General features: G+C 45.2%; 1 protein-coding gene across 4 annotated transcripts in view; it reads left to right on the top strand.

Annotated features, from left to right (window-relative positions):
• NOXA1 (NADPH oxidase activator 1) overlaps positions 1-25562 on the top strand; it is a 65423-nt gene extending 39861 nt beyond the window's left edge. For all 4 annotated transcript variants that reach the window (XM_068248973.1, XM_068248976.1, XM_068248977.1 and 1 more), the window contains 9 exons: positions 1643-1781; positions 1941-2000; positions 11115-11184; positions 11820-11875; positions 13763-14047; positions 16202-16386; positions 16853-16958; positions 21506-21629; positions 23991-25562. In XM_068248973.1, the coding sequence (XP_068105074.1) occupies positions 1643-1781; positions 1941-2000; positions 11115-11184; positions 11820-11875; positions 13763-14047; positions 16202-16386; positions 16853-16958; positions 21506-21629; positions 23991-24073 (1108 nt within the window). In that variant the 3' untranslated portion in view covers positions 24074-25562. The remainder of the gene's footprint in view (positions 1-1642; positions 1782-1940; positions 2001-11114; positions 11185-11819; positions 11876-13762; positions 14048-16201; positions 16387-16852; positions 16959-21505; positions 21630-23990) is intronic.
• Positions 25563-26146: the final 584 nt, after the last annotated feature.

Here is a 26146-nt window from a genome sequence, read left to right on the forward strand (position 1 = left end):
ACTATACACACACACACAATACACTATACACACACACACACACTATACACGCCCACACACTACACACTATACACACACACAATACACACACACACACACACAGTACACACACACACTATACACATGCACACTATACACACACTATACACACGCACAGTACACACACACACACAATACACACGCACACACACACACACACACTATACACACACTATACACACCCACAGTACACACACACACACACACACACTACACACACGTACACACACAGTACACACTAAATACACACGCACTATACACACGCACAGTACACACACACACTATACACACGCACGCACACTACACACACAGAGTACACACACACTATGCACAGCACACTATACACAGCACACACACACTATACACGTGCACACTATACACACACACACACTACACCATACACGCGCACATACACACCCCGGAGGCAGGGGACTGGAGCATCGGTGAGTGGCTACGAGGGCACAGGACAACCTGTGGGGACCATTAGTAGCCCCAGGTAAGTTCAGCTCATTTTCCCCCTACCCCACTACAGTAGTCCTTTAACTACTTCAGCTTTCAGTCGTTTTCACTTTATGCATCAGAGCAATGTTCACCTCCCATTCATTAGCCTATAACTTTATCACTACTTATCACAATGAACTGATCTATATCTTGTTTTTTCCGCCACCAATTAGGCTTTCTTTGGGTGGTACATTTTGCTAAGAGCCACTTTACTGTAAATGCATTTTAACAGGAAGAATAAGAAAAAATTCATTATTTCTCAGTTTTCAGCCATTATAGTTTTAAAATAATACATGTCTCAATAATTAAAACTCACGTATTGTATTTGCCCATTTGTCCCGGTTAATACACCGTTTAAATTATGCCCCTATCACAATGTATGGCAAAAATATTTTATTTGGAAATAAAGGTGCATTTTTTTCCTTTTTGCATCCATCACTATTTACAAGTTTAAAATAAAATAAAAAAAATAGAAATATTTAATCTTTACATTGATATTTAAAAAGTTTATACCCTTAGGTAAATATTTACATGTTTGTTTGTTTTTAATTGTAAAGGTTTTTTTCTGTTTTGTTTTTATATTAAACATTCTATTTGGGTATTTTTAGGAGGGTGGGATGTAAACAGTAATTTTTTTCAGTAAATATGTGTTGATTTTTATTTTTTTTTACATTTGATTGTAGTTTTACTTTTTGGCCACAAGATGTCAGCCATGAGTTTGTTTACATGACGTCACTCTAAGCATAAAACATACGCTTAGAGGGACGCATGGGGACGCTAGAGCCAGAAAAAGCGAAGCTTCCGAGAGAAGCTGTCGCTTTTTCTGCGGGGGAGAGGAATCAGTGATTGGGCACCATAGCCCGATTCACTGATTGCCTGGCTAACGAACCGCGGGCCGGGAGCACGCGTGCATGCGTGTGATCGCCCGCGGGAGCACACGCACATGGCCTCCTGGACGTAGCTAGTACGTCCAGGAGGCAAAAGTAGTTAAGTGTTAAGAAATGAAATCTAAAAAAATTAAAAATAAAAAAATTATAATTCTAAACATTATCGTTCAAAATAGCCTGTAGTATTTCAGAGTAACGCTGTGTGACCTTCACAGAGGTCGGGATGCCGGCTATCACCGCGTATTAGTCCATTATTACCCAGAAACCACCGGGGGAGTGACCGTGAAGGCTAACAACATCCTGTACGTCCTGAACAAAGATGGCGACTGGGCTACGGCCATTCATGACGGTCAGGTAAGCGTCTTGAGCAATGTTTGTTGGTGATTTTTTTTGTTTCCCAAATGTAAGAGCAGCAGACCACGCCTCCCCTTTCCTAAGACCAATCATTTACCCCGTCCTGGCTGCATCTGTATGGTATTTCCACTCATTGGCATTCTTTACTTTCACTTGCAGAAAATTCTCATCCCCACCAGTTTCCTGGAACCAGTCAACGCGCCCAAAGCAGACATAACGGTAATGACCTCATACTGATGTGAAGATTTTAAAGTACGGACATCATGATTTAAAGGGGTTCTGTGGAGTCCTGCAATAAACAAAAACAGACACTTACCTGGGGCTTCTATCAGCCCCCTGTAGCTGTCATGTCCCGCGCCGTCCTCCTCCGATCACTCGTTCCCCGCATAGCCGGCCTTCCAAGGGGGCGCCTATAGCTGGTTACCTATACTGAGGGCACCTACACCTGATTTCTTATACTGGGGGCACCTATAGCTGGCTACCTTTACTGAGAGCACCAACACCTGGCTACCTATACTGGAGGCACCTACGCCTAGCTACCTATGGGGGGGGGGGGGGGGGGTGGAGACCTTCAACTGACTTCCTGTACTGGGGGCACCTATGCTTGGCTACCTATATTGAGGGCATCTACACATGAGATCCTATACTATGGCACCTATACCTGGCTACCTACCTATACTGATTTCACAATACACAAACCTGATTTTAATTTATACACACAATTGATCCTCACAGAAGTTATTAAAATATAACTTTTATTTGTTCCTTATTAAAAACTTATTTCATATTTGTTTTCATTTTATTAATGCATAGACACCCACAAGATTGGATCAAAATATTGTATCGAACATTTGCACCACTTTGCAATTTTTAGTGACTATGCTCTTAAAACCCTTAAAAAATGAGAGCATATAGTGCTTTCCAGCTCTGTCAGCATTGAATGCTGACAGAGCTGGAGAGCACTATATGCTCTCATTTTTTTGTTTTCTTTAATGAAATGTATTTGTAATGATTTTTCTTCCTATATGCACTAGCAACTCTTTGCACTAAGCACTGTATTTTCCCTGACGACGACTCCATGTAAGGAGTTGAAACATGTCGGATTGGTGGAGGGTTTATTAATTATATGTAGCAAGTAAAAAGCAAACAACCCAGATTAGGTTTTAAGAGCATAGTCACTAAAAATTGAAATAAGTTTTTAATAAGGAACAAATAAAAGTTATATTTTAATAACTTCTGTAGGGATCAATTGTGTGTATATATACCTACCTATACTGAGTCTGAGGGCGTTTATTTATTTTTTTTGGGGGGGGGCACTGCGGCTGTAACGTGTGGTGCAAATTGTCTTTCTTTGTCATTCTAAATGGTGTGTGTGTGTGTATGGGGGGGGGGGGGGGGGCTGGCTAACTGTCCCATTGATTGTTTTTATTAATATTCCTGAAAGGTTCTAGCCTTCATTTTTAAGTACCGTATTTTTCGGACTATAAGACGCACTTTTTCTCCCCCAAAAGTGGGGGGGAAAAGTAGGTGCGTCTTATAGTCCGAATACTAAAATTTTTACACTGGTCTACCCTCGGCCGCCCTCCAGTAATCGCTGTCCCAGTCCTCTGCCCCCTCAGTCTACTTAATCCCTGTCCCTCCCGCTGTCCCCGCTATGTAAATAAAGTCCAATGCTGAAACTGATGGATGGATCAACGAATCAGGTGGGGGGCGCTGCCCCAGACCGCCAATCATAGCCGCCCACTGCCCCGTTCAGTTCCTAATAGGAGCCGCCGGTTAGCGGGCGGGATCAGAGCTCCGCCATTGGGGCCAATCATCAGTCCCTGCTATAGAGTGAGTGCAATGGCGTCTGGTGCAGCGTCTCTAGTCTGATTCACTTCCCGTTCAATCCACTGCTAAAGATCCTGGAAACACTTGCAATGGATGGCGAAGCGTGCCGATCAGCTGCTCCTTCGCCCACCCACATGCCGCAAATACAAATGGCTGCTTCACAGGACACCAGGCTCAGCATACCTTCAGCATAGCAGCCAGAGACAACGCAGCCATCCAGCTACCACATTCGTTCGTGCAGACCGGCCAGAGGACCACACCAGCACGCCGCTAGCCCTCTCACCTCACCACCGACAACTTAGTCCAGAGGACCCTCCTCCTGCCATGTGGGCGGCAGTGGGCACCGATCAGCTTCCTCCTTGCCCTCCGCAGATGCAAGGCTGCTCTTTCGGGACTGCAGGCACAGCACACCTTTCGTTCATGCAGACCAGCCAGAGGACAGCACCACTGGACACAGTGGGATACTCTACACTGGACATGGTGGGACACAAGGGGACACTGGGCAAAAGGCACAGGAGAACACTGGACACAGGGCCGGCCCGCTCATGAGGCGGGGTGAAACTTTTGCCTCAGGCGGCAAATTTTCAGGGGCGGCACCCGCCCGTCCGTGGGTGCGGGGAGCCGGCCCGCCGAGCTGGAGGGGTAGCTGGCAGGACGGGGGTATTGGGCCAGCGGCGGGGAGGGGGGTCGGACCCCCCCCTCCCTCGCCTGGGTCCCCCGTCCTCCGCTCCCCTCCAGCCTAAATAGAAGCAGCCGTATGTGTAAGAGGCACGGGCGGGGAGACACTCACCTCCTCCTCGCTCCAGCGTGCGCTCCACTGACATGACTTCCTGCAGCAGGAAGTGACGTCAGTGGAACGCATGCTGGGAAGAGGTGAGTGTCCTCCCCGCCCGTGCCTCTTACACATACGGCTGCTTCTATTTAGGCTGGAGGGGAGCGGAGGACGGGGGACCCAGGCGAGGGAGGGGGGGTCCGACCCCCCTCCCCGCCGCTGGCCCAATACCCCCGTCCTGCCAGCTACCCCTCCAGCTCGGCGGCCCCCCAGAGCGCCCCCCCCCCCCCGAGGAGGGGGGGGGGAGGGGCGGCGGTGACAACTTTTTAAAAATTTGCCTCAGGCGGCAAAAAGTCTAGGGCCGGCCCTGACTGGACACTGTGGGATACTGGACACAGACATGGGCACAGGGAGACACTTGGCACAGGGGGGCACAGGAAACAGGAGCACAGAGGACACGGGGACAGAAGATGATATATGGGGCAGAAGAGGTACAAGGAGGACACAAAAGAGACATAATAATTGGGGGGGGGGAGAAGGTCTATAAGATGTCCCTGCACCATGGACGCACCAGGTTTAGTATATTTTTTTTTTCCCTTGGTTTCTGTCCTCTAAAACTAGGTGCGTCTTATAGTCCAGAGCGTCTAATAATGCACTCTTTCCATCCATTTGTGGTTATTAATAGTATTTTTTCTATTATATATATATGTGACGTGTCACAGAGATCTGAGCATTTGGCGTGATGTGTAACAACGTCAAAAAAGGTTGGGAGCCACTGTCCTAGGAGATATCTGAGGAGAAAAGGAATCATGGGCGTGTGTGTGTGTGTGTGTACGCATGCGCGAAGAGGATGAAGGGGGGCACAAAATTCAGGTTTTGCTCAGGGCGCTGTGAAACCTAAGGCCGGCCCTAACTTCCCCGCCGTCGGCCTCGGTCTAATAACAAGTGTCGTGAGTCCCACTCGCGTCTCTGGGAGCTTACTGCGCAGGCGCAGTACAAGACAACCTCATACTGCACCTGCGCAATAAGCTCCCGGAGACGCGAGCGGGAGCGCACATTATTTTGCTTATTGCAGGACTCCACAGAACCCCTAAAAGTAATGATATTATATTATACATCAAAGATTTATCTGGGGATCATGTCTGGGGCGAAACTAGAGGGGAGTAGCCTCTGTGGCTGCACGGGGGCTCAGAGCTGTTAGGGGGCCCCAACTACTACTTCATTCCCTTCGATAAAGGGGTCCATCCATCAGATCAGGTGTTTTTGTGGCTACACTTGTTATGGGTGTGAAGATTATGATGTCAACACTTGTTTTATGAGCCTTTAAGTTGGGCCCCCAGGCTGTGACGGCCACCAGGGGTTGGCAAGGGAAAGGGTATGAACATTAGGGGGCACCATGAAAGTTTTGCAGGCCCCCCGTGATTTTTAGTTACGCCCCTGGATCATGGTAATTAATAAAAGCACCGCTAGGTGCAGGGTCGTAACTAGACTTTATAGGGCCCCCCTACAAAAATCAAGCCTGGGGCCCCCTGTGTCCCCGAACCCCACGGATCGGGAGCCGGTGAATGGCAGCAGGGAGTGTTCTGCTGTGAAGCAGCTTCTGGAAGCAGGAAATAGTTACACACGCTCCTGCACATGGTTTCGGTCAGTGAATGGGGAGGTTTCTTTGCTAATTGGCTTCACTTGCCATTGGGGAGAGGGCGGTGGAGGAGCCCCCAAAACCTCTGGGCCCCGGATCAGTTAAAAATGGCTCACAGTGCCCCCGGGATAAAAACGGCGCCTCATTTATTTGTATTATAAAACGATATTTATCGTTTTATTGGTTAAAAAATGTCGCGGTGACGAGTACATTTATCGTTTTGTTAGTGCGGTGACGCACGTGTTAACTTTAGATATCGTTTTTGACCACTAGATGGCGCTAAATAAGGAACATAAATATATACTGTCTAACTACCATACCATGCAGAGTTAAAAGAAAAAGCAAAGTATGCATAAGTAAGAATGTGGTGTAGTGGTAAGTGTGAGGTTTGCGATGCATGAAGTTGTGGGTTCAAAGCCTGCTTGCGAAGCAAATTTGTAATATATTTTCTTTATGAATAATTTTAATATATAATATAAACATTAAATAAAATACAAAAATTAAGATCATAAACCTAAAAGAAGAGTACTTGACAATTAATAAATGATTATTATTCCTGGATAGGGAACTAACTCACTAACTCACAGAAACAATATGGACTGATACTTAAGATTTCCTTTTCTTTTTGTTTGTTATTAGGTTTTAAAGATGAATGCTCAGGCTGTTATTTGTTATATGCTTACTCAGGCCAAGTATACAGATCTAAGGCGTTTCATGTTGAAGAAGCATATTGCCCAAATGCATGTACTAGCTGACTAGTGGAATTCATGATGCACGGTAATTTCAGATATAACCTATTGAGGCTCCCTTGAGCCATCCACTCAATAGGATCAGGTCTGTCCTTTCCAGGAGTAGGGAGAGAAAGTTTACCTCCAGCTGCTCTGCGAAATGACAAAGGATAATGAGTGCATAATTTAAACAAGTTTAAAAAGATTAATTAGCATAAAGTACAAGAATACTGTATGACTGTTATATGGTTCTTCTGAGCCCAAAGTGGCATTGTATGCAACATGTACTCAGGGCCGGCCCGCTCATGAGGCGGGGTGAAACTTTTGCCTCAGGCGGCACATTTCTAGGGGCGGCATCCGCCCGTCGGTGGGTGCGGGGAGCCGGCCGCCGAGCTGGAGGGGTAGCGGGCAGGACGGGGGTATTGGGCCTAGCGGCGGGGAGGGGGGTCGGACCCCCCCTCCCTCGCCTGGGTCCCCCGTCCTCCGCTCCCCTCCAGCCTTAAATAGATCAGAAGCGCTACTCGTAAGAGGCAGTGGGCGGGGAGGACTCACCTCTTCCTCGATCCAGCGTGCGCTCCACTGACGTCACTTCCTGCAACGCCGCCCACTGTATTGTAAGTGGACGGCGTTGCAGGAAGTGACGTCAGTGGAGCGCACGCTGGATCGAGCAAGGAAGAGGTGAGTCCTCCCCGCCCACTGCCTCTTACGAGTAGCGCTTCTGATCTATTTAATGCTGGAGGGGAGCGGAGGACGGGGGACCCAGGCGAGGGAGGGGGGGGTCCGACCCCCTCCCCGCCGCTAGGCCCAATACCCCCGTCCTGCCCGCTAACCCTCCAGCTCGGCGGCGCCCCCCCCCGGCGCCCCGGCAGCAATAATCTTTTCAAAATTTGCCTCAGGCGGCAAAAAGTCTAGGGCCGGCCCTGCATGTACTGTACCTCTGGCTACATATGCTGGGCACATATATCTGCTGGCTACATATACTGAGGACACTGGCTGTTTGCCACTATGTGCATTTACTGGTGAAAAGCTGTCTCTTATGTGCATTTACTGGTGAAAAGCTGTCTCTTATTATGTGCATTTACTGGTGAAAAGCTGTCTCTTATTATGTGCATTTACTGGTGAAAAGCTGTCTCTTATTATGTGCATTTACTGGTGAAAAGCTGTCTCTTATTATGTGCATTTACTGGTGAAATGCTGTCTCTTAATATGTGCATTTACTGGTGCAAAGCTGTCTCTTATTATGTGCATTTACTGGTGAAAAGCTGTCTCTTATGTTTATTTACTGGTGAAAAGCTATCTCTCATTACATGCATTTACTGGTGAAAAGCTGTCTCTCATTACGTGCATTTACTGGTGAAAAGCTGTCTCTCATTACGTGCATTTACTGGTGAAAAGCTGTCTCTCATTACATGCATTCACTGGTGAAAAGCTGTCTGTCATTACGTGCATTTACTGGTGAAAGGCGGTCTCTTATGTGCATTTACTGGTGAAAAGCTGTCTGTCATTACGTGCATTTACTGGTGAAAGGCTGTCTCTTATGTGCATTTACTGGTGAAACGCTGTCTCTCATTATGTGCATTTACTTGCCATGCCCACTTTAGTCGCCGCAAATTTCCTCGAACATGTTGCCCCCTACCCATTTGACTGCCCCCTCATATGTGCCCGTCTAGAACCGGCCCTGTACCCCTGCCTACATATACTGGGCACATATACCCCTGGCTACCTGTTCTGGGGACATCTCTACCCCTGGCTACCTGTTCTGGGGACATCTCTCCCCCTGGCTACCTGTTCTGGGGACATCTATACCCCTGGCCACCTATTCTGGGGACACCTATAGACCTGGGGCTACCTATTTTTGGGGAACCACTGCTGTCAGATTATCTGTATTTTGGAAGAACCTCTGCCAGATTACGTGGATTTTTGGTGAAATGCTGGAAGATTACATGTATTTTGGGGGAAGAGGGGGAAACACTATGGCAGAGCTCAAACTTCCCTGGCAGACCTTTCACAGCAATATTAAAATCATGTATATTTGGCCCCACCCATGACCACGCCCACATTCTGTTGCGTGGCCACGCCCATTTTTTGGCACGCCGCGCAGGGTGTTTGTCAGTAAAAAAAAATCTTTTGTCAGTAAATTTTTAGGTATTTGTCAGTAAAAAAATAACGTGAAAGGTTGGCAACACTGCTGAGTATGCTTCACTGTCTGGTGCACAAAGATGTTCTTCGGGCACAGCGTGACTGAATGGCTGCTGCTGGGAGTTCTCCTCTGGGCATGATTGGGGGGAATCAATACCTAGATTCAATGTAATGTTTTTTTTTCAACATCAGTTCATACAGTGGGATGCGAAAGTTTGGGCAACGTTGTTAATCGTCATGATTTTGGTTGTTACGATAAAAAAATGTCAGTTAAATATATCATATAGGAGAGACACACAGTGATATTTGAGAAGTGAAATGACGTTTATTGGATTTACAGAAAGTGCACAATAATTGTTTAAATAAAATTAGGCAGGTGCATAAATTTGGGCACCACAAAAAGAAAAGAAATCAATATTTAGTAGATCCTCCTTTTGCAGAAATTACAGCCTCTAAACCAGGGGCCTCAAACCCAATTTACCTGGGGGCCGCAGGAGGCAAAGTCAGGATGAGGCTGGGCCGCATAAGGAATTTCACAATCGCAGCGCATCGCCGCCTCTGCCCGCCCCTCTCACTCTTCCTTCACAGAGAGGGGCGGGAAGAGGCTGCGATCCGTGCGGCGATTGACATCAGGAGGGGCAGAGCTGAAGCTGAAAGCTCTGCCCCTTCCAGGAAATGCCAGCGGATTGCCCCCCGGGTGATTTGGGGGCTCTGCAGCCCTCGTTTAGCGGCGGGGATGCGGCGGATTACTTGGGAGCTCTGAAGCGAACTATAAGGAAGCTTTTGCCAGCGAGGGCCAAAAAATATTGTATCGAGGGCCGCAAATGGCCCGCGGGCCGCGAGTTTGAGACCCCTGCTCTAAACGCTTCCTGTAGGTTCCAATGAGAGTCTGGATTCTGGTTAAAGGTATTTCAGACCATTCCTCTTTACAAAACATCTCTAATTCATTCAGGTTTGATGACTTCCGATCATGGACAGCTCTCTTTAACTCACACCATAGATTTTCAATTATATTCAGGTCTGGGGACCGAGATGGCCATTCCGGAACGTTGTACTTGTTCCTCTGCATGAATGCCTTAGTGGATTTTGAGCAGTGTTTAGGGTTGTTGTCTTGTTGAAAGATCCAGCCCCGGCGCAGCTTCAGCTTTGTCACTGATTCCTGGACATTGGTCTCCAGAATCTGCTGATACTGAGTGGAATCCATGCATCCCTCAACTTTGACAAGATTCCCAGTCCCTGCACTGGCCTCACAGCCCCACAACATGATGCACCACTTTTTTTATCCGAACAATGCCACTGTAAATATATATAACTATAAGCTACGATATATAAAATTTATAAATACAGTTACAGTCGCTACCAGTTGGATATATCCACTCAATGTTTATTGCTGAGCTGCTGTAACAATTCCAGAAGACATCTATGACTGTGTTCTTCTTTTCTATCTTTGTGAAATTTGTACTTTTATATTTGCATTTCTATAAAATTTCACTTTGCAGTTTTGCATTGTATTTGCGAATGAAGATGCGAAATTGCAATTATGCAACATTTGTGCACATCTCTACCCAATACTGTAGCAGGCAAGGTGATATGCCTGGTGCACACCATGCAATTTCCCATCAGATCGATGGGTGGAATCAATAATTTCCGACAGGTCTGATCAGAAAATCATTCATAAAAATGAAATGATTCGAAATCAGCTCAGACCTGATGGAAATTATCGATTCAACCCGTCGATCTGACAGACAAAGCTGTGCACCAGGCATTAGGTACTCATAAACCCTAATTATCGCCAAGAAGGCAACCACTTCATTGAAATGGGAAACCGACCCTGTGTCCACTCAGATCTGCAAGATATCTGCTGGATGTTGGCTGCTCTCCAGGGTAAAAGGATCATTTGTTCTGGGAGGGCCCATAAAGAGCCAATAAACTCACCTCGACGAGGAGTGAGATGTCCAACTATAGTAGGAGGCACTCTAAAAAAGTAAAATATAAACTGTATAAATTGTAAATGTATAGCAGATACCCACATGTACACCAAACCCTGACATACTCAGGAACTGGTTATAAAAGTTGGCGAAACATGCCCAGTTACCGTAGTAGTGCTATAGAATGAAATATTATTTGGTAATGCCGTAACCTGTTGATTGAGGAAATTGAGTACCCAGGCTGTATTCTGATAGGATTTCTACAGTCCCTCATGTTTCCATTTCTTGTTTCTACAGAAGATGAACAATGGAATTCCACTTCCACCAGCAAAGATGCCTCCTGCCCGGCCCAACGTCAAGCCAGCAGGTGAGCCGTGCATAGAGGAACTTCTTCCCTTTTCTCAGACTGGGGGAAAAATACGTACATGGAAAATGGGCACCGTGGAAACTTCGGTACTGGAGATAGCCGCTGGTAGAATATCGGTAAAATTACAGACATTCTACTATTGGGCAGTGGTAATTCCGATACATTTTGCCAATATTTTATTATCACTAAACCTAACCCTATTCTCACACGAGCTCTCCCTCTACTGATGCCTAACCTTAGCTGATCCCTCCCTGCCGCAGAATCCACCAATATTTAACTCTAAACTTAACCCTATTCGACCTCAGACCGACTCCCCTCCCATGCCTAACGCCAACCAACCAACTTCACCCACTGGAAACTACACGATATTCATGCCACCTTCACCATAAAATACGATATGTATTGGATATGCACCTACATTAATAGCGGAACTATGGGCACTGAAGGTGCTAAATTAACTATCAGGCGCCAGGGCCGCCCACTAGATAAACTGTGGCTACAAATAGCAGGCACAAGGTACATTTATGGATATAGCTGCTAATAACCTGGGTGCCTATGGCAGTTCCTAAACTTTACCAGCAACCAAATTTCCTGGTGTAAAATTTGTAACAGCTCTCCTGGTTTATTTATTACAGGTAATGCAGTACCAGCTTCAAATGTCCCACCACGACCTGCCGGTAACCCACCAGAGGTACCAACATTTATCCTAAATGCGATATTATATTTATTGTGTGATACTAAGAAAGACAAAAACATGGATCCAATTCTGCACGGATTTAAAGTCTGGGGCTCAAATTTTCAAGGGTATGGCCATCAGTGTGAGTTGGAGCAGTGTACCCCTGAGACAGGCCATAAGAAGAGGTGAGTGACAGAAGTTTAGTGGCAACAGTATTGTTAGTGTCAACAGGAATGTTTGAAATCCCTACCATCATCATGGGTGATTTTGAGGATATGAACAAGAGGGGCCATGCAGAGAAGTAATCTAAGAAATCAGAAGTACGGCCAGGAAGTTGGTAGATAAGTCCCTTTCTGGTGGACAAAGTAAGGCATCCCTGGGTTTCTGAATTGCACTGGTACTCCCAATGTGCTGAAGTGATGCATTGTGGGCAATACTTTTTAAACAAGGGAAAGTGATCACAAGTGGCTACCTTCTGGTAGGGATGCTCATTCGGATTCCGCGGAAATGCAATTTCTGAAATTCCGATCGGAAATTGCATTTCTGCATCGGAATGCGGAAATCGGTAATGCAAGTGCCGTAGGCGGATTTCCGCTGGAAATCGCGGAAATTTCCGCCGGAAATTCCACCCGAGTTTAACATCGATTTTCTCAAAAACTATAAGGTTTTTTTGAAAAACTTTTTTCTTTTGTTCACTCTTGTTCTTGTTCACTCTTGTTCACAAGATTCTGTTTAATAAACCCTGAAAATTTGGTGTTTCTAGGACTTAAGGGGGCTTTGCTATTAACCACTAAAGTCGGTGGATTTTTACTGTAATGTAAAATGCAGAAAACCTGCATCTGCCTCTTTTCTGCATTTTACATTACAGTAAAAATCCGCCGACTTTAGTGGTTAATAGCAAAGCCCCCGTAAGTCCTAGAAACACCAAATTTTCAGAGTTTATTAACCTCCTTGCCGGTTATCCCGAGCTCAGCTCGGGGTAACCTGCGCAGGAGGATATCTCAGGCCCCGCTGGGCCGATTTGCATAATTTTTTTTCCCTACACGCAGCTAGCACTTTGCTAGCTGTGTGTAGGTCGCGATCGCCGCCGCTCGCCGCCGATTCGCCGCGCCGAGCCGCCCCCCCCCCCCCCGCCCCAGACCCCTGCGCAGCCTGGCCAATCAGTGCCAGGCAGCGCTAAGGGGCGGATCGGAGTTCCCTCTGACGTCACGACGTCTATGACATCGGTGACGTCATCCCGCCCGGTCGCCATGGCGACCGGGGAAGCCCTGCAGGAAATCCCGTTCTCAACGGGATTCCCTGCATACTCTGATCGCCGAAGGCAATCGGAGTGGGTGGGGGGATGCCGCCGCTTAGCGGCTATCATGTAGCGAGCCCTTGGCTCGCTACATGATTTAAAAAAAAAAAAAAAAAGTGCGGCGCTGCCTCCTTGCCGGATTTTTTAGACCGGCAAGGAGGTTAAACAGAATCTTCTAAACAAGATGCAAAAAAAAAGTTTTCAAAAAGACCTTCTAGTTTTTGAGAAAATTGATGTTAAAGTCGGGCGGAATTTCCGCGTTTTTCGGCGGAAATTCCACATCGGAATGCGGAAATTGGTAGCGGAAAGCGGAATTGGTAATTGGTACATGATGGAATACGGATTTACCGCGGAATCGGAAATTGGCATTCCGACCATCCCTACCTTCTGGTTTAAAGGAATGGCAATTATGATATATAGTGGACCAAAAAAAGGTAACCACTACAAAATGCTCCAGAATACAGCATTGCCATCTTAAGTTTGATGCAAGCGTTTGAGAATAGGTTTGTTCATGGTTACATAGTATATTTTTTTATTACCCATGTTGGAATTCCATCTAAAGGCCCTAAGAGATACTCAACCATGTGCGTTTCTATTTCCATAAGGTGAGGAGGGAGGAACCTGTCTTGGACATTGAGGACTCTTCCAGAGAACACCATGTGGTGGATTCGTCTTTCTCAATCAGAGAGGATCGATTTGCAAATGTAACGGTCCATCCCAGACCAGCCGAGGAGACACAATCTTGTAGACCACATCATTTGGTAGATACGACAACCTCTTCTATACCGGAGATAGTGGTGATGATGAGAGATTTTCCGCAAAGCCCCCCTTTAAGGATAGAGAATGTTGTGAGTCTCCAGAGCTCACCGCAGACCAAACAGGTCACAAAAGTAAGTAAAAGCTTCATGACTGCTCCTCTTATAATGCTGCCCTAAAAAATAATAGACTCTCTGGGCTTGAACCACTGAGGTATCTCCATTAACCCCCAAGGATACCATCATGGATCATGAGTGGACTGGTTTAAATTCTGACTTATCCAAATATTGAGGAAGGGTTAGAACAATTGTCTGAGCATTATTGCCCTCTCTGTCCCAAATGGGAAGATGATCAACCATTTTCTGCAATACCCTCAAGTAAAGCCTCTTGGACACACTAGACTGTTCTTGGCTGTGGCCGCTGGTTGGAATAGTCTTGGCCAAGAATGTAGCACGTGTACTGCTGTCCCCTGAGGTCCCTAAGGCCCATTAAACACTACAGAAAAAAAAAGCAGTGATTTCTGAAACATAGGAAAACGCAAAATCGGATGATGAACACATTCTATGTTAACAGGATGCTTTCACACCATAAATTGGAACGCAAACTTAACATGCACAGACTGTACTGCAAAGTCCTGACCTGCTTAATTTTTTTGCAACTATATTGCAAATGTGCCATGAATCAGACCCAATGGAAGCTTATGGGAAGGGACAGGGTCCGTTCTCACTAGGCTAGTCGCTGCAAGGAGAATGCTCACCAGTCCTGTGGATTTGGTTCTGCTGCCGTTCGGTCCACTGCAGGGGATAGGAAACCAGAAAATGCATGGGACAACCCATTGGTTTGCCAAAGATCAATGGGAATCCTGTTGCAACAGGGAAATTCTCACTGGTTCATGGTGGATAAATGAGAATCATCCCTGTTGCTAGGTAGGATTGACATTGATTATTTACAATTCAATAGAGAGCCCATGCTTCTTCTGGTCTCCAATTGGATTTGGGGCAACAGTGAATGGGTGGCAAAGCCAATGCAGTGGATGGAAATGGTATGTGAACGATGTGATGTGGATGTGCCTGCTGTACGGTTTCCGCATCTGATCTGGCATGCTGGATCTTGAAACAATAATGCGCAGTCAAGTACATTGTTCTCCCTATTTACCCTTTTGTCGGAAGCCACTCCTCCCCTCTCCGTAGAGAGAGAACGTAATTGGCTGCTGCCTAGCGATGCGTCTGTATTGTGCACCTAGGATTGAGTTCAGTCCACAGCTGGTGAGTCTTACCGAGCAGGGCTTAGTGAATTGAAGGATGTTTGTTCGGTAGATTACCGAACTACTACCACATCTTAGTGAATTCGGGAAACAAGTATAAAATACTGAATGCTGTATTTTACCGACATATATTATTTTACTGAACAGCCCTTAGTGAATTAAGGCCATTGTGGTAAAACCCCTCCTATAGTGTGATGTCATGACCATGGTCATGCGTTTCTGTGAACCTTGATGCATTGTGGGAAATAAAAGCTGTTCACAACTGTAAAGCAAGCAGTATCTCCCTCTGTGTATATAATTCTCAGTAACGAACATTCTGTACAGATCACCTGGCAGGACTAAAGATGTCACCACCAGTGATACATTTCACAATGTAAATCAGGGAGAGGAAAGATTTACTAACGGCAAACACGGAGTAAATAATGTATAAATGAATATTGTAAAAAATATATCCATTATGTAATTTTCACTACAGTTCCTCTTTTAAGTGCATCTTCAAGTGTGTATCAAAATTGTACAAAAAGTTAGGTACTTGTGGGGACGCAGAACGCATAAAACCCCCAATAAATGGTTCCACTACTCTTCCACATTACACAAAAGCAAAATAGAAAATGTTTTTGCTGTTGGATTTTAAACTGGGCATTTTATACTTCTGCCTGCCCCTCATGGCTAGTATGTGGGTGTATCGTTCCAATCAATTTACGTATTGGAAAACGATTGGATGTGAAAGCTATACTAATGTACACACACATGCAATGGCTCTTACAAGCCATCTTGTCCCCAAGCAAGTTCCTGTAGGCTCCTGTCATAGTACATAATTTGCGTGCTCATTAACTGTGCAACCAGTTCTGAACCAATCACTATGTTCCGGCATGTCCAGTGTTTAACCAATCAAAACCTCAGTTGTTTGCTCTGATTTGGTTCATAGAATAATTCACTTCCGATTCCTCAGACAATCCGATGATTCAGATGATCAGACTCTGTTTACTAGGCCTTATGATCATGTCGTCTCTTCCTTCTCTAGGACAGAAGAGATCTGATCTGCCGGACAGAGCCTGAACGAGAAGAGGACAACATTATAACACTACAAGTGCACACGGAGTTCACTGTAGACCTGACAGTGAGGAAGGACATCACGTACAGCAAACTACAGAACCTTCTCCGGGAGAAAATGAAGCAACAAGGGGAGCAGATGAACCTCCAACTGAGGTGAGGTCGTGAAGACACTGGAAAAACCATATGGAGAGAGTGATCACAAAGTTGGTGGAACAGCCAGCTAAGCTGAGGGGCCACCAATGTTATTGAGGCAATAAAGAACCCTCCTCAGTTTGGCCAATTCTTACATTTAGTCTTTGTTCAGGTTCCTTTCAAAAATCTGATTATTCAGCAGAGTAATTGATTCAAACCAAATGCATTTTTCCACCTTCAGGCCTGAACCATAGTTTTCTTTGATCGTTTCTCCTCAGAGAATAAGATGGAGCAAGTAGATTCAGATCACAAATGATCACAATTTAACTTTTGATCGTTCCAATTGGTTAAATCTGTGATTTGATTGCAGTTTATAGTCAGCTTTAAAGACATGAATTGTTCAGTTTATTGTGGAAATTGTGTCAGCACTGTATAAAATGCATACTAATTACCAGGACTGCAGTTCTGAATAATGACTATTAATCAGTTACAGGGATTCCGAGGCGAAGCAGGTAACCCCAGTCCGGGAGGATGAAGACCTTAAAGGATTGTGGGAAAAGGTCAAAAACAAGAAACTCATGCTGTGCTGTAAGGTAAACGGTTTATTCAGTAAATATCTGTTAATCAGGGGCATAACTAATTATTCTGGGGCCACCAGGAAAAGCTTTGATGGTCCCCCTTAGTGCTCACGCCCCTTCCTTGTCTCTTTTAAGTGACCCCGATAGCCTGGTGGTCCACCTGCTAGAGGTCATAAAGCTATGTAGGAAGGAAGCAAGTGCCTAGGCCTAGGTAGGTAAAACTTGCTTAATTAAAGAGGAAGTTTAACCAAGGATTGAACTTCATCCCAATTAGTAGCTGATACAGTAATTTGGGTACTGTCAAAAGAGAGAGCCCAAATTACTTTAAAAACAATGTAATTCGGCTGCCAGCAATAGCCACAACCTCCAAAGATACACATAAGCCAGCAGTATAATGCTAAGCAATTTTATTGGATCCAGAGACCCAGTAATATAGATACAATTAACAATTTACCTTCTAGCAATATGTTCTAACAGATAGGTGATAGCATCTGATCTCACAGTTATGGCAATAATGGAATACCAACAGTTGCTTGCAAAGGAATGCAATAGAGAATGACATCTCCAAAGTCTCTGGAAAAGGTTTGGCCCAAAGAAGCACCAGAAAATCTAGAGAAAATCAATAAGTGACAAATGTATAAACGGTCTGCTATAATCAAACTTACTCAGATAAACATTTAAGCTAATTTCCCTAAACATTGGTCAATGTTAATCTAAGTGAGGGGTGGGGAACCGATGGCTCGGGAGGCAGATGTGGCTCTTTTGATGGCTACATATGGCTCACAAACAAATCAGTAGGGGTTGATTCACTAAGGTACACTGATCAAGCAGCACAGCTTAGTGCGGCAGCACAAGTAACATTTTCAAAGTAGGCACGGTACTGCTGTAGCATGCACTGCTAACTTACTCACACTACCCCAAAACTAACAGCTGCTACAATTGTCCCACTCCGGACCACGTCAGGTCCAGTGACATTGTAGGATGAGTTCCCCGCACTTTTATTGGCCCAAGAGGCTGCCTGCCACTTGACTCGTCCTACAAAGTGAATCAACCCCCAAGTCAGCTAGCTAATTGTACAAGCTGTTAGTCGGTATTTCTCCTGTCTGGCTCTTAGGGAAATTGCTGATGTTGCTGAAACCCAAGAGAAGCTGAAGACGCGTCTGACACTTCCGCTGCCCGGAGGATCAACTGTATACATATCACCATGGCAACAGAGACGTGAGCCCTACTGTCCCAGTTTGAAACATACTGTAGGGCTCTCACGGAATTACATTTTAAAATATGTGGCGTTTATGGCTCTCACAGCCAAAAAGGTGCCTGACCCCTGCTCTAAGTAGCAGGCCAGGAGTTGGGGCTCATATATAAAACAGTATTTGTAATCCACAATGAGCTTCACTCAGGAGAGTTAAGATGGAGGAATATAACACAAGCTGGATTATTAGATATACTCAGGGACCGGATTTGTACTCTTTAATGCACAAGGCCACTGTCACCAGCCTTCCCCCCCTTCAGTATAGATAGCAAGATGACCCTTCCCTCCAGTATAGGCAGCCAGTTGACTCCCTTAATCCCTCCTTTTTTCACCCCCCTGTCAGTACAGGTAGCCAGCTCACCTTCACACCGCAGCAGCCATCAGTGTCAATCGTTTCTCTGCTTCTCTCCAGTGCAGAAGCTTCCTCTTTCTGTCTCCAAAGCTGCCCAAGTCCACAGTCACCCAATGCAATTGTGCACAGAGAACAAGGTGGCTGCTGCACAGGCGGCTAGCAGCAGAGTACTGCGGTCAGCCGCTCGCCTGATCTCCCTGCATTGCAGCATTTGGAAGCTTGCAAATGCTGCACCAGTTTAGCCTTCTGCTTTGGTGCCCTTGCTCCTGTGGTGCCCTAAGCCATGGCTTTGGTGGCCTTGACTTAAATCCAACCCTGGATATGCTGTATATGAATGATCCTCTTTTGATAGGCCTTGACACCTCAGAGCAGATTGTTAGGCCAATATGACAGTTTTTGTCTCTAGTCGTAACTGGAACTGAGTAGTATAAGACCCTGGGAGGTCTGACCATGTAAAAGTCAGTTGTGTGTGGTCCGGTATTAGTCATGGAGAGAATCCGAAGACATAACAATAAAGGTTGTTTAGGTTATACCTTTAATGACTAACTGTACAAGATTTCTTTGCAAGCTTTTGAAACTTTATGTTTCTTCTTCAGGCAAGTTTCAGAACTGGATCCGAACCAACCGTACCGGTTGGTATGGTTCTGTTGCAGTTATAAAAACATGCTTGAAGAAGAAACTTAAAGTTACGAAAGCTTGCAAAGAAATCTTGAACAGTTAGTCATGTGAAACTCACAATCCAACAGGAATGACTCTCTCAAAGCTGGAATCTGCAGAAGCTGCTATGCAGGCAGATAAACATACCAATAAACTGGATTCACTATCAGCCGGTCAGTAGCTTGCTTACAGTTCCTTCAGATGAAACAGAATGAAGCAGCCATGTGAAGTAATCTGCCACAGTCTGTCACATTCCTCTTCAGAAGGGATGCAGTCACTGGTGCCAGTGAAGAAAGGATTTCACCTCCAGATAGCTCAGCAGTAAAGCTCTCTCTTCAGAGCTCTATCAGTTCGTTCTCTCATTGGCTGCAAAATCTCCACAGTATTAAAGAAAACCTGTACTGAAAAAAAGTTCCCCCTGGGGGGTACTCACCTCAGTAGGGGGAAGCCTCTGGACCCTATGGAGGCTTCCCCCGTCCTCCTGTGTCCCACGGCGCTCTCGCTGCAGCCCCCGGAATGCACAAGCGACAAATCCGACAGCCTGTTCAATATATACCTTTCCAGGCTCCAGCAGGGGCGCTGTTGCGGCTCTTCTGACGGAGATAGGCGAAAATAGCAGATCTTCGTCGGGTCCGCTCTACTGCGCAGGAGCAGGAGACGGAGATTGGCTATTTTTGCCTATCTCCGTGGGAAGAGCGAATACTGCGCCTGCGCTGGAGCCGAGAGGTAAATATTGACATCGCCGCCGCTCCGGGAGGATTTTTGCCACCGCCGTGGGACCGAGGAGGACGGGTGAAGTCTCAATAGGATCCAGAGGCTTCCCCCACCTGAGGTAAATACCTCCCAGGGGAGTTTTTTTTCACTACAGACTTTCTTTAAAGCTGTTCTCCTATTGGTGAGAGGAATTCTCCACCTAGATGTAGGAGGGAAAACTGCAAACAGCAAACTATACAAACGATTTAGCAATTAACTGTTTCAGAGCTGATTTCATAGAATCACAAATCAAAGATATGATTACACAGATTAAATATTTTGTACAGATACTGAATAGCCATGTTTGCAGGATGGTTTCACCCCTCCCACAGCGTGATGTCATGACCATGGTCTTGACAGTTTGCTGTTTGTAGCATTGTGGGAAATCACAGCTTTTTCCAACTGCCAAGCAAGCTATATATCCCTCTGTGCATAAAACTCTTAGTAATGAACGTACAGATCACCTGGCAGAACTAAAGATGTCACCACCAGTGATACATTGCAGAATGTAAATCAGGGAGAGGGAATATTTTACAGTGGGCACTGACTAAATAATCTATAAATGAATTTTGTGAAAAATACAAAAACAAATAACATTTGTAAAGCGTTTTTCTCCGTAGGATTTATTTTCACTAAAGTTCCTCTTTAACTGAATAAAGGACTTTGGATAATGGAAAAATATATACATTTATTGAATGCTTTTGTAATCATGCATTTCATTGGTATTTCCCACTTCTTCAGGTCAATGCAGTGCCAGACAGGTAGTAGGAAAAAAGGGCGCCGGCTAGTGGATGACTTGGGTGCCAACATAGACTCTAATGCATTTATTGGTAATACATCGCCCAAAGCAGAGAAAAGGACGCGTGATAAATATCATTTTCAACATTAGAACATTAAAATTTTTGAAATATGTTATCGTTGTAGAAACTTACAACGTTGGAGTTTTTGTCATATTATTTCGATTGCATGTACAGATTTTACGGTATGTAATATGTTATCGTTTCTATGTTTGTAAGGGTGTTTGTGCGGGGGGTGGGGGCAGGGGGGTTAGGGTTTGGCATCACCAGGGGGAGTCTTAGGGTTACGCAGGCACAACCATGGGGAGGTTAGGGTTAGGCACCAGGAAGGGTGGTCTTAGGATTAGGCACCACCAGGGGAGGGTTCTGTGTGAGAGTTGGGTTAGGTTAAGCTGTATTCTTGAATTATGTCATGGTTTTTAAAGTAAATATCTTTTTGTTTTGATTTGTTGTCTGTTTTAAAATGGCACTTATCTTTTACATGTTTTTGTTTTCACTTGGCGCCCACTTTGAAAACAAACTTTTTGGTTAAAGAGATTTCTTTATCTAGCTGTGCCAATTTGTTATCCAGCTGCACCCCTTTTTCTGTGCACCTTTATTTCACCCACGCGTCTGACATCATGCTGAGAATGACTAGAGCTGGACTTTCAACTGAATGTTTAATATTTCATTTGAATAGTTACAGGCATCTTCTAATAATCTTGTATATTGTTGTCTTTATCCTGTAATATCTGTAATTGTGTACCTACAGGACATGGGTAAGTGTGTTGGAAGAACCATCTTGTATCACGTGAAAGCCATCCACCAGTACCCGGCAGAGGGTCCAGAAGATCTAGCCTTTAACCAGGATGACTTCATAGACATCCTCTCTGAAGGTGATTGGTTCTCTTCCTTATGCTTTTACCAGCCTATAGTTCTAAAGTACTGTACTCTGGAGAACATTAAAAAACATAACCGATCCTCACTTTTGTGAAATTTTGCATAGTTATGATTTCGTGGATAATCTTGATTTCTCATAATTTTACCGTATATAACAGCAGATAGGCCGACTTTTTAAACATCCAAATTTTGGGTGTAAAGTGATGTGTGTGTCTGTGGGGGTGGGGGATGTGGTGTATCTGCAGGGGATATATCGGGGATGATGTGTGCGGCAGCCCCCATATGCAGAAGATATGGCTACCTGTCCTCGCTCCACTCTCCATCCTCTAGTGTTCCAGACAGCTTTCCAAAGTGGCCACAAGAGCCCCAGACTCACTGTAGTCACATGACAGTGAGCCTGGAGCTCTACTGGCAGGTTCAGAAGTTGCATAGGACACTCAAGGAAGCAAGACGGAGTCAGGCAGGTAACTGTATCTTCCGCAGCTTGCTCTGTGGTGCCCTCTGCATCCGCCGGGACACTCTACTGTGTGCTCTATATGGGAGGGGGGGGGAGTGCGACGGCAGCGGCACAATGGGGGGGGGGGGGCGGGGGAGAGGGGTTGGCCAATTGGCGGGTCATAGCTTTTGGCCTTTTTTCATGCCAAAAGTCATGGGTGTGGTGTATGCGGGGAAGGGCTTATCCATGTGTATATATGGTCATTTTTTATGGTAGGTTATAGAAAATTAAGACACATTTTTGTACTAATGAAGTCTATGGGCACAAGAAAACATATTTCTGTTCAAATACATTGCAGTCTATGGCCAGGAGAAACTACACATCATACTAACGATTATGTGCAAAATTAATCATGCAAAAGTTTGGTATTTTGCATCACGGTTTTGCATCTTAATTGTGAATTTCTCTGTGAAATTACTACTATGCGAAAATAGTAATGCAAAATTATTATTAAAAACATTTTGTTAAGTGATGAGAACTCTCACTGGGCCATAGTTGGGGTTCCTGAAAAGTTTGGACAATCGTCGAATGTAGCTTTCCGTAAATTCATAGTAAGGGGTTTGAATTGTAAAGGATACAGACTGGACCAGTTGTATTCTTCATTACACAATACAGCTGCTCTGGAGACGGGGGCCTGAATCAGATGGGGGCATGGCAGTGTGTAGTTGGGGGGATCCCACTGTCCAATGCTGCATGTATATACAAATATGGAGTATGCCTAACACATTTTTGTGTCAAAGGGGCACTGGAGATGATGTCCACATCTGTGGCTCTCTGGGCAACAGAGAGCCATGGACGTTTCTGGGGCCACTATAGACACCCATACAGACATCGGTTATGGCAGGAAATTTTGGTGCTCTTTGCTGTAAACTATAATTAGCTTTTTTGTTTTACGTTGGGGCAGTTAAGGTTTGATGCCCGTGAGGAGGGGGCCATAGGTTTAGGCATGGGGTAGGGGTTATGTCGGGGGGAGGGGGTGGTAATAGTTAGCCAATGGCGGGGGGTGGTTAGGGTTAGGCATCAGGGGGTTAGCGTTAGACATTGGAGGGGGGTGGTTAGGGTTAGGCATTAGCAGGGGGGGGGGGGGGTAGTTAAGGTTAGGCACTGTTGAGTGGGGTGGGGTTAGGGTTGGGCATAGGCAGAGGGAGGGTACTGTGGGAGAATATGGTTAGGTTTAGCTGTAATAAAATATCTGTACCATTTACCAATATTTTACTATTGTAATTTATTTGCCATAATATCGGCTAGTAGAATATTGATTAAATGTATTTATATTCTACTATTATGGACACCCAATCTTCCAGTTGCCCTTTTTGCATGTATCTGTCCACAATAGGGGGTACTCCACAATCTTTCATAAAGAGGTACTCGCTGTAACAATGTTGAGAAACACTGGCCCATGTGACTGGAAAGGGGGTGGGGATGAGACTGGAAGGGCATGAGGGAAGGTGTGGCATGACTTGGGGTGGTGTGACATCTGGTGTGGTGGTAGTATGAATGGAGGTGTGTCAGGGACGTGGCTGGAATTAAGATGGAGACATGAGACATGGAGGTGTGGTAAGGGTGTGAGTGAAGGCGTGGCATGACTGGAGGTGTTGTTACAGCTGAAGGTGATGGTAGTGTGAATAGATGCATGTCAGGGGTGTGGCTGGAATTGTGATGGAGACATGACTGGAGTTGTAGGGGAGTGACTGGAGGTGTGGTTGAGGTATGGTAGGGGTGTGGCTAGAAGTATGGCAGGGGCATGATTAGCAGTGTGGCAGGGGTGTGTGTCGTTTGTCGTAGAAACTGTGCAATGCTAAATCTGTTTGGTTAAACATCTGTGGTTTATTTTATTTTTTTTTATTTTTTTCATTCCCAGTAAATGAAGAGTGGTTGGAAGGTCACTGCCATGGAAGCATTGGGATATTTCCCAAGTGTTTTGTGACAAGACTCAGTGAGTGACGCCAATCGGGCATTTGGTGGAACATATATCAACATGTGGTCAACCAGCAGGAAGTTGCGAATGACCATTCCTGAGATTATCGCCACAATACATATAGACAGTGGTGATTCCTAACTAAAAGTATTATGTCTGAGAACTGCAACGCTGATCAGGAATTCTGTACAGATTTATACTGTCCCTCCACTTTCAAGAGATACAATTCCCAGCAGACTGATTTCAGTGGAGAAACCATTCCTAGCAGACTGATGGTATACATTGCAAGGATGACAGATGCCTGATTGCAGAAACGTATCTGCTTCTGCATTGACGGTAGTGATACAAGCCACTGTAATAAGTGCCAGACAGGGGGCGCTAAGAGGGAGTAACTAACACTATGACTGCTGTGGATTTCAAGATTTTGATTATTATTTTATAATGAGCTTCTTCGCTGGCCATACATGATGAAGGGCTCAATGCAGTAGTGCCTGAAATGTTACTTCCTGTTTTGTGAACTCTTCTGGTAGCAGAGCACAGCTGACACAAGCATAGAAGCAGTAGTGCCTGAAATGTTACATCCTGTTTTGTGAACTCTTCTTGTAGCAGAGCATACAGTAGCTGACACAAGCATAGAAGGGCTCGATGCAGTAGTGCAGGGGATGCCTGAAATTTGACTTCCTGTTTTTGTGCACACTTCCGGGAGAGCAGAGCACATATGGCACAAGCATTGAAGGGCTCGATGCAGTAATACAGGGGATGTCTGAAATTTGACTTCCTGTTTTGTGCACGCTTCTGGGAAAGCAGATTGCAGATGACACAAGCAGAGAGTTAAAGCGGATCCGAGATGAAAAAGTAACTATAACAAGTAACTTGTCTATATATCTTATCTAAAGTTTAGATAGTTTACACAAAAAATCTATCTGCAACCAGCTTCAAAGTTTATGATTATTTATTGCTGTGATACAATGAGGGCACCCATGTTCTGTTTGTCACATTACACGCAGGCAAGCTGATCTGTATCTCCAGCCCTCAGCCTGTGGAAAATTTCACTCCCCCCTCCTCCTCCCTCCTCCCCTCTGCCTCTGAAATCTCTGGCTAGTAACCTCCTCCTCCTCCTGCCCAGACTGAGCTCCCATAAGCCCTTGCTACCTGGGACTGAGTGCCAAGGCACTCTGGAGGAGCTGTGGGTGTGGCTTGTTTAGTTTATAGGGAATTAGAGTATTAAAACAAAACAAAAAAAGTATTTGGCTTGAGGAAAGCCCTATAAACTATATGAAAGGAACACAATTATGCAATGAGTAAAAGTTTATCTCGGATCCAATAATTTTGAGGACTCTTTTACAACAGGGTAACATTGCCAAGAATCCACTGAGTTTTTTGACAGATTTAGAAAATCATACCAGGCGCAGACTGAAACGAAAATGTCATGTTATTATGTAAGGACTATAGATTATATACTTGCACTGCAATTTTATATCTTCTTTTTCTTAATAAACATATTCTTATATATCACTTCTGACATTAGCGTCAGAGAGAATTGTAAAATAAAATAGAGAAACCGAGAGCCCGATATGGTGTAGTATGTATTGGAAGAAGGAGGAATAATGTTACGTAAGTATTATACTCACAAACATGGGTTACCACTCAGGCAACCACTGTATACGCAGGTGAGGAGATTAGACCTGTCCCCACTCAGGATTAAGATGTCGCTCTCTGAAGAAGGAAAGGAGGGTGTATCACCCTTCCACCAAGGGTGGATATCTATGCAAGTAGATGTACAGAGGCGCCAAAAGGATAAAATATGCTAAAATGTTTAAAATATTCGGGTGGCGGCGGTGGACCGGCCACTCACAAATAGACACGATGCTGTCGCTTGAGATAAAGACAATTTATTCACATACTCCAAGAACAAAATCGCAACGCGTTTCACGGGCACAATCCCGCTTCATCAGGCATTAAACAAGCGGAGTATCAGACAGCTAATGGTCCAATCCGCGCTTGGCACCTCTGTGTCAGAGAGAATTGAGCCTTAATGTTCAACACCTGTGTTTCATCATCGGTATCTTCTCCGGAGCAGTGACAGGTCATTGCCGGCA

Source organism: Hyperolius riggenbachi, chromosome 8 (genome assembly GCF_040937935.1).
Source record: "Hyperolius riggenbachi isolate aHypRig1 chromosome 8, aHypRig1.pri, whole genome shotgun sequence".
NCBI classification, from domain to species: Eukaryota; Metazoa; Chordata; class Amphibia; order Anura; family Hyperoliidae; genus Hyperolius; species Hyperolius riggenbachi.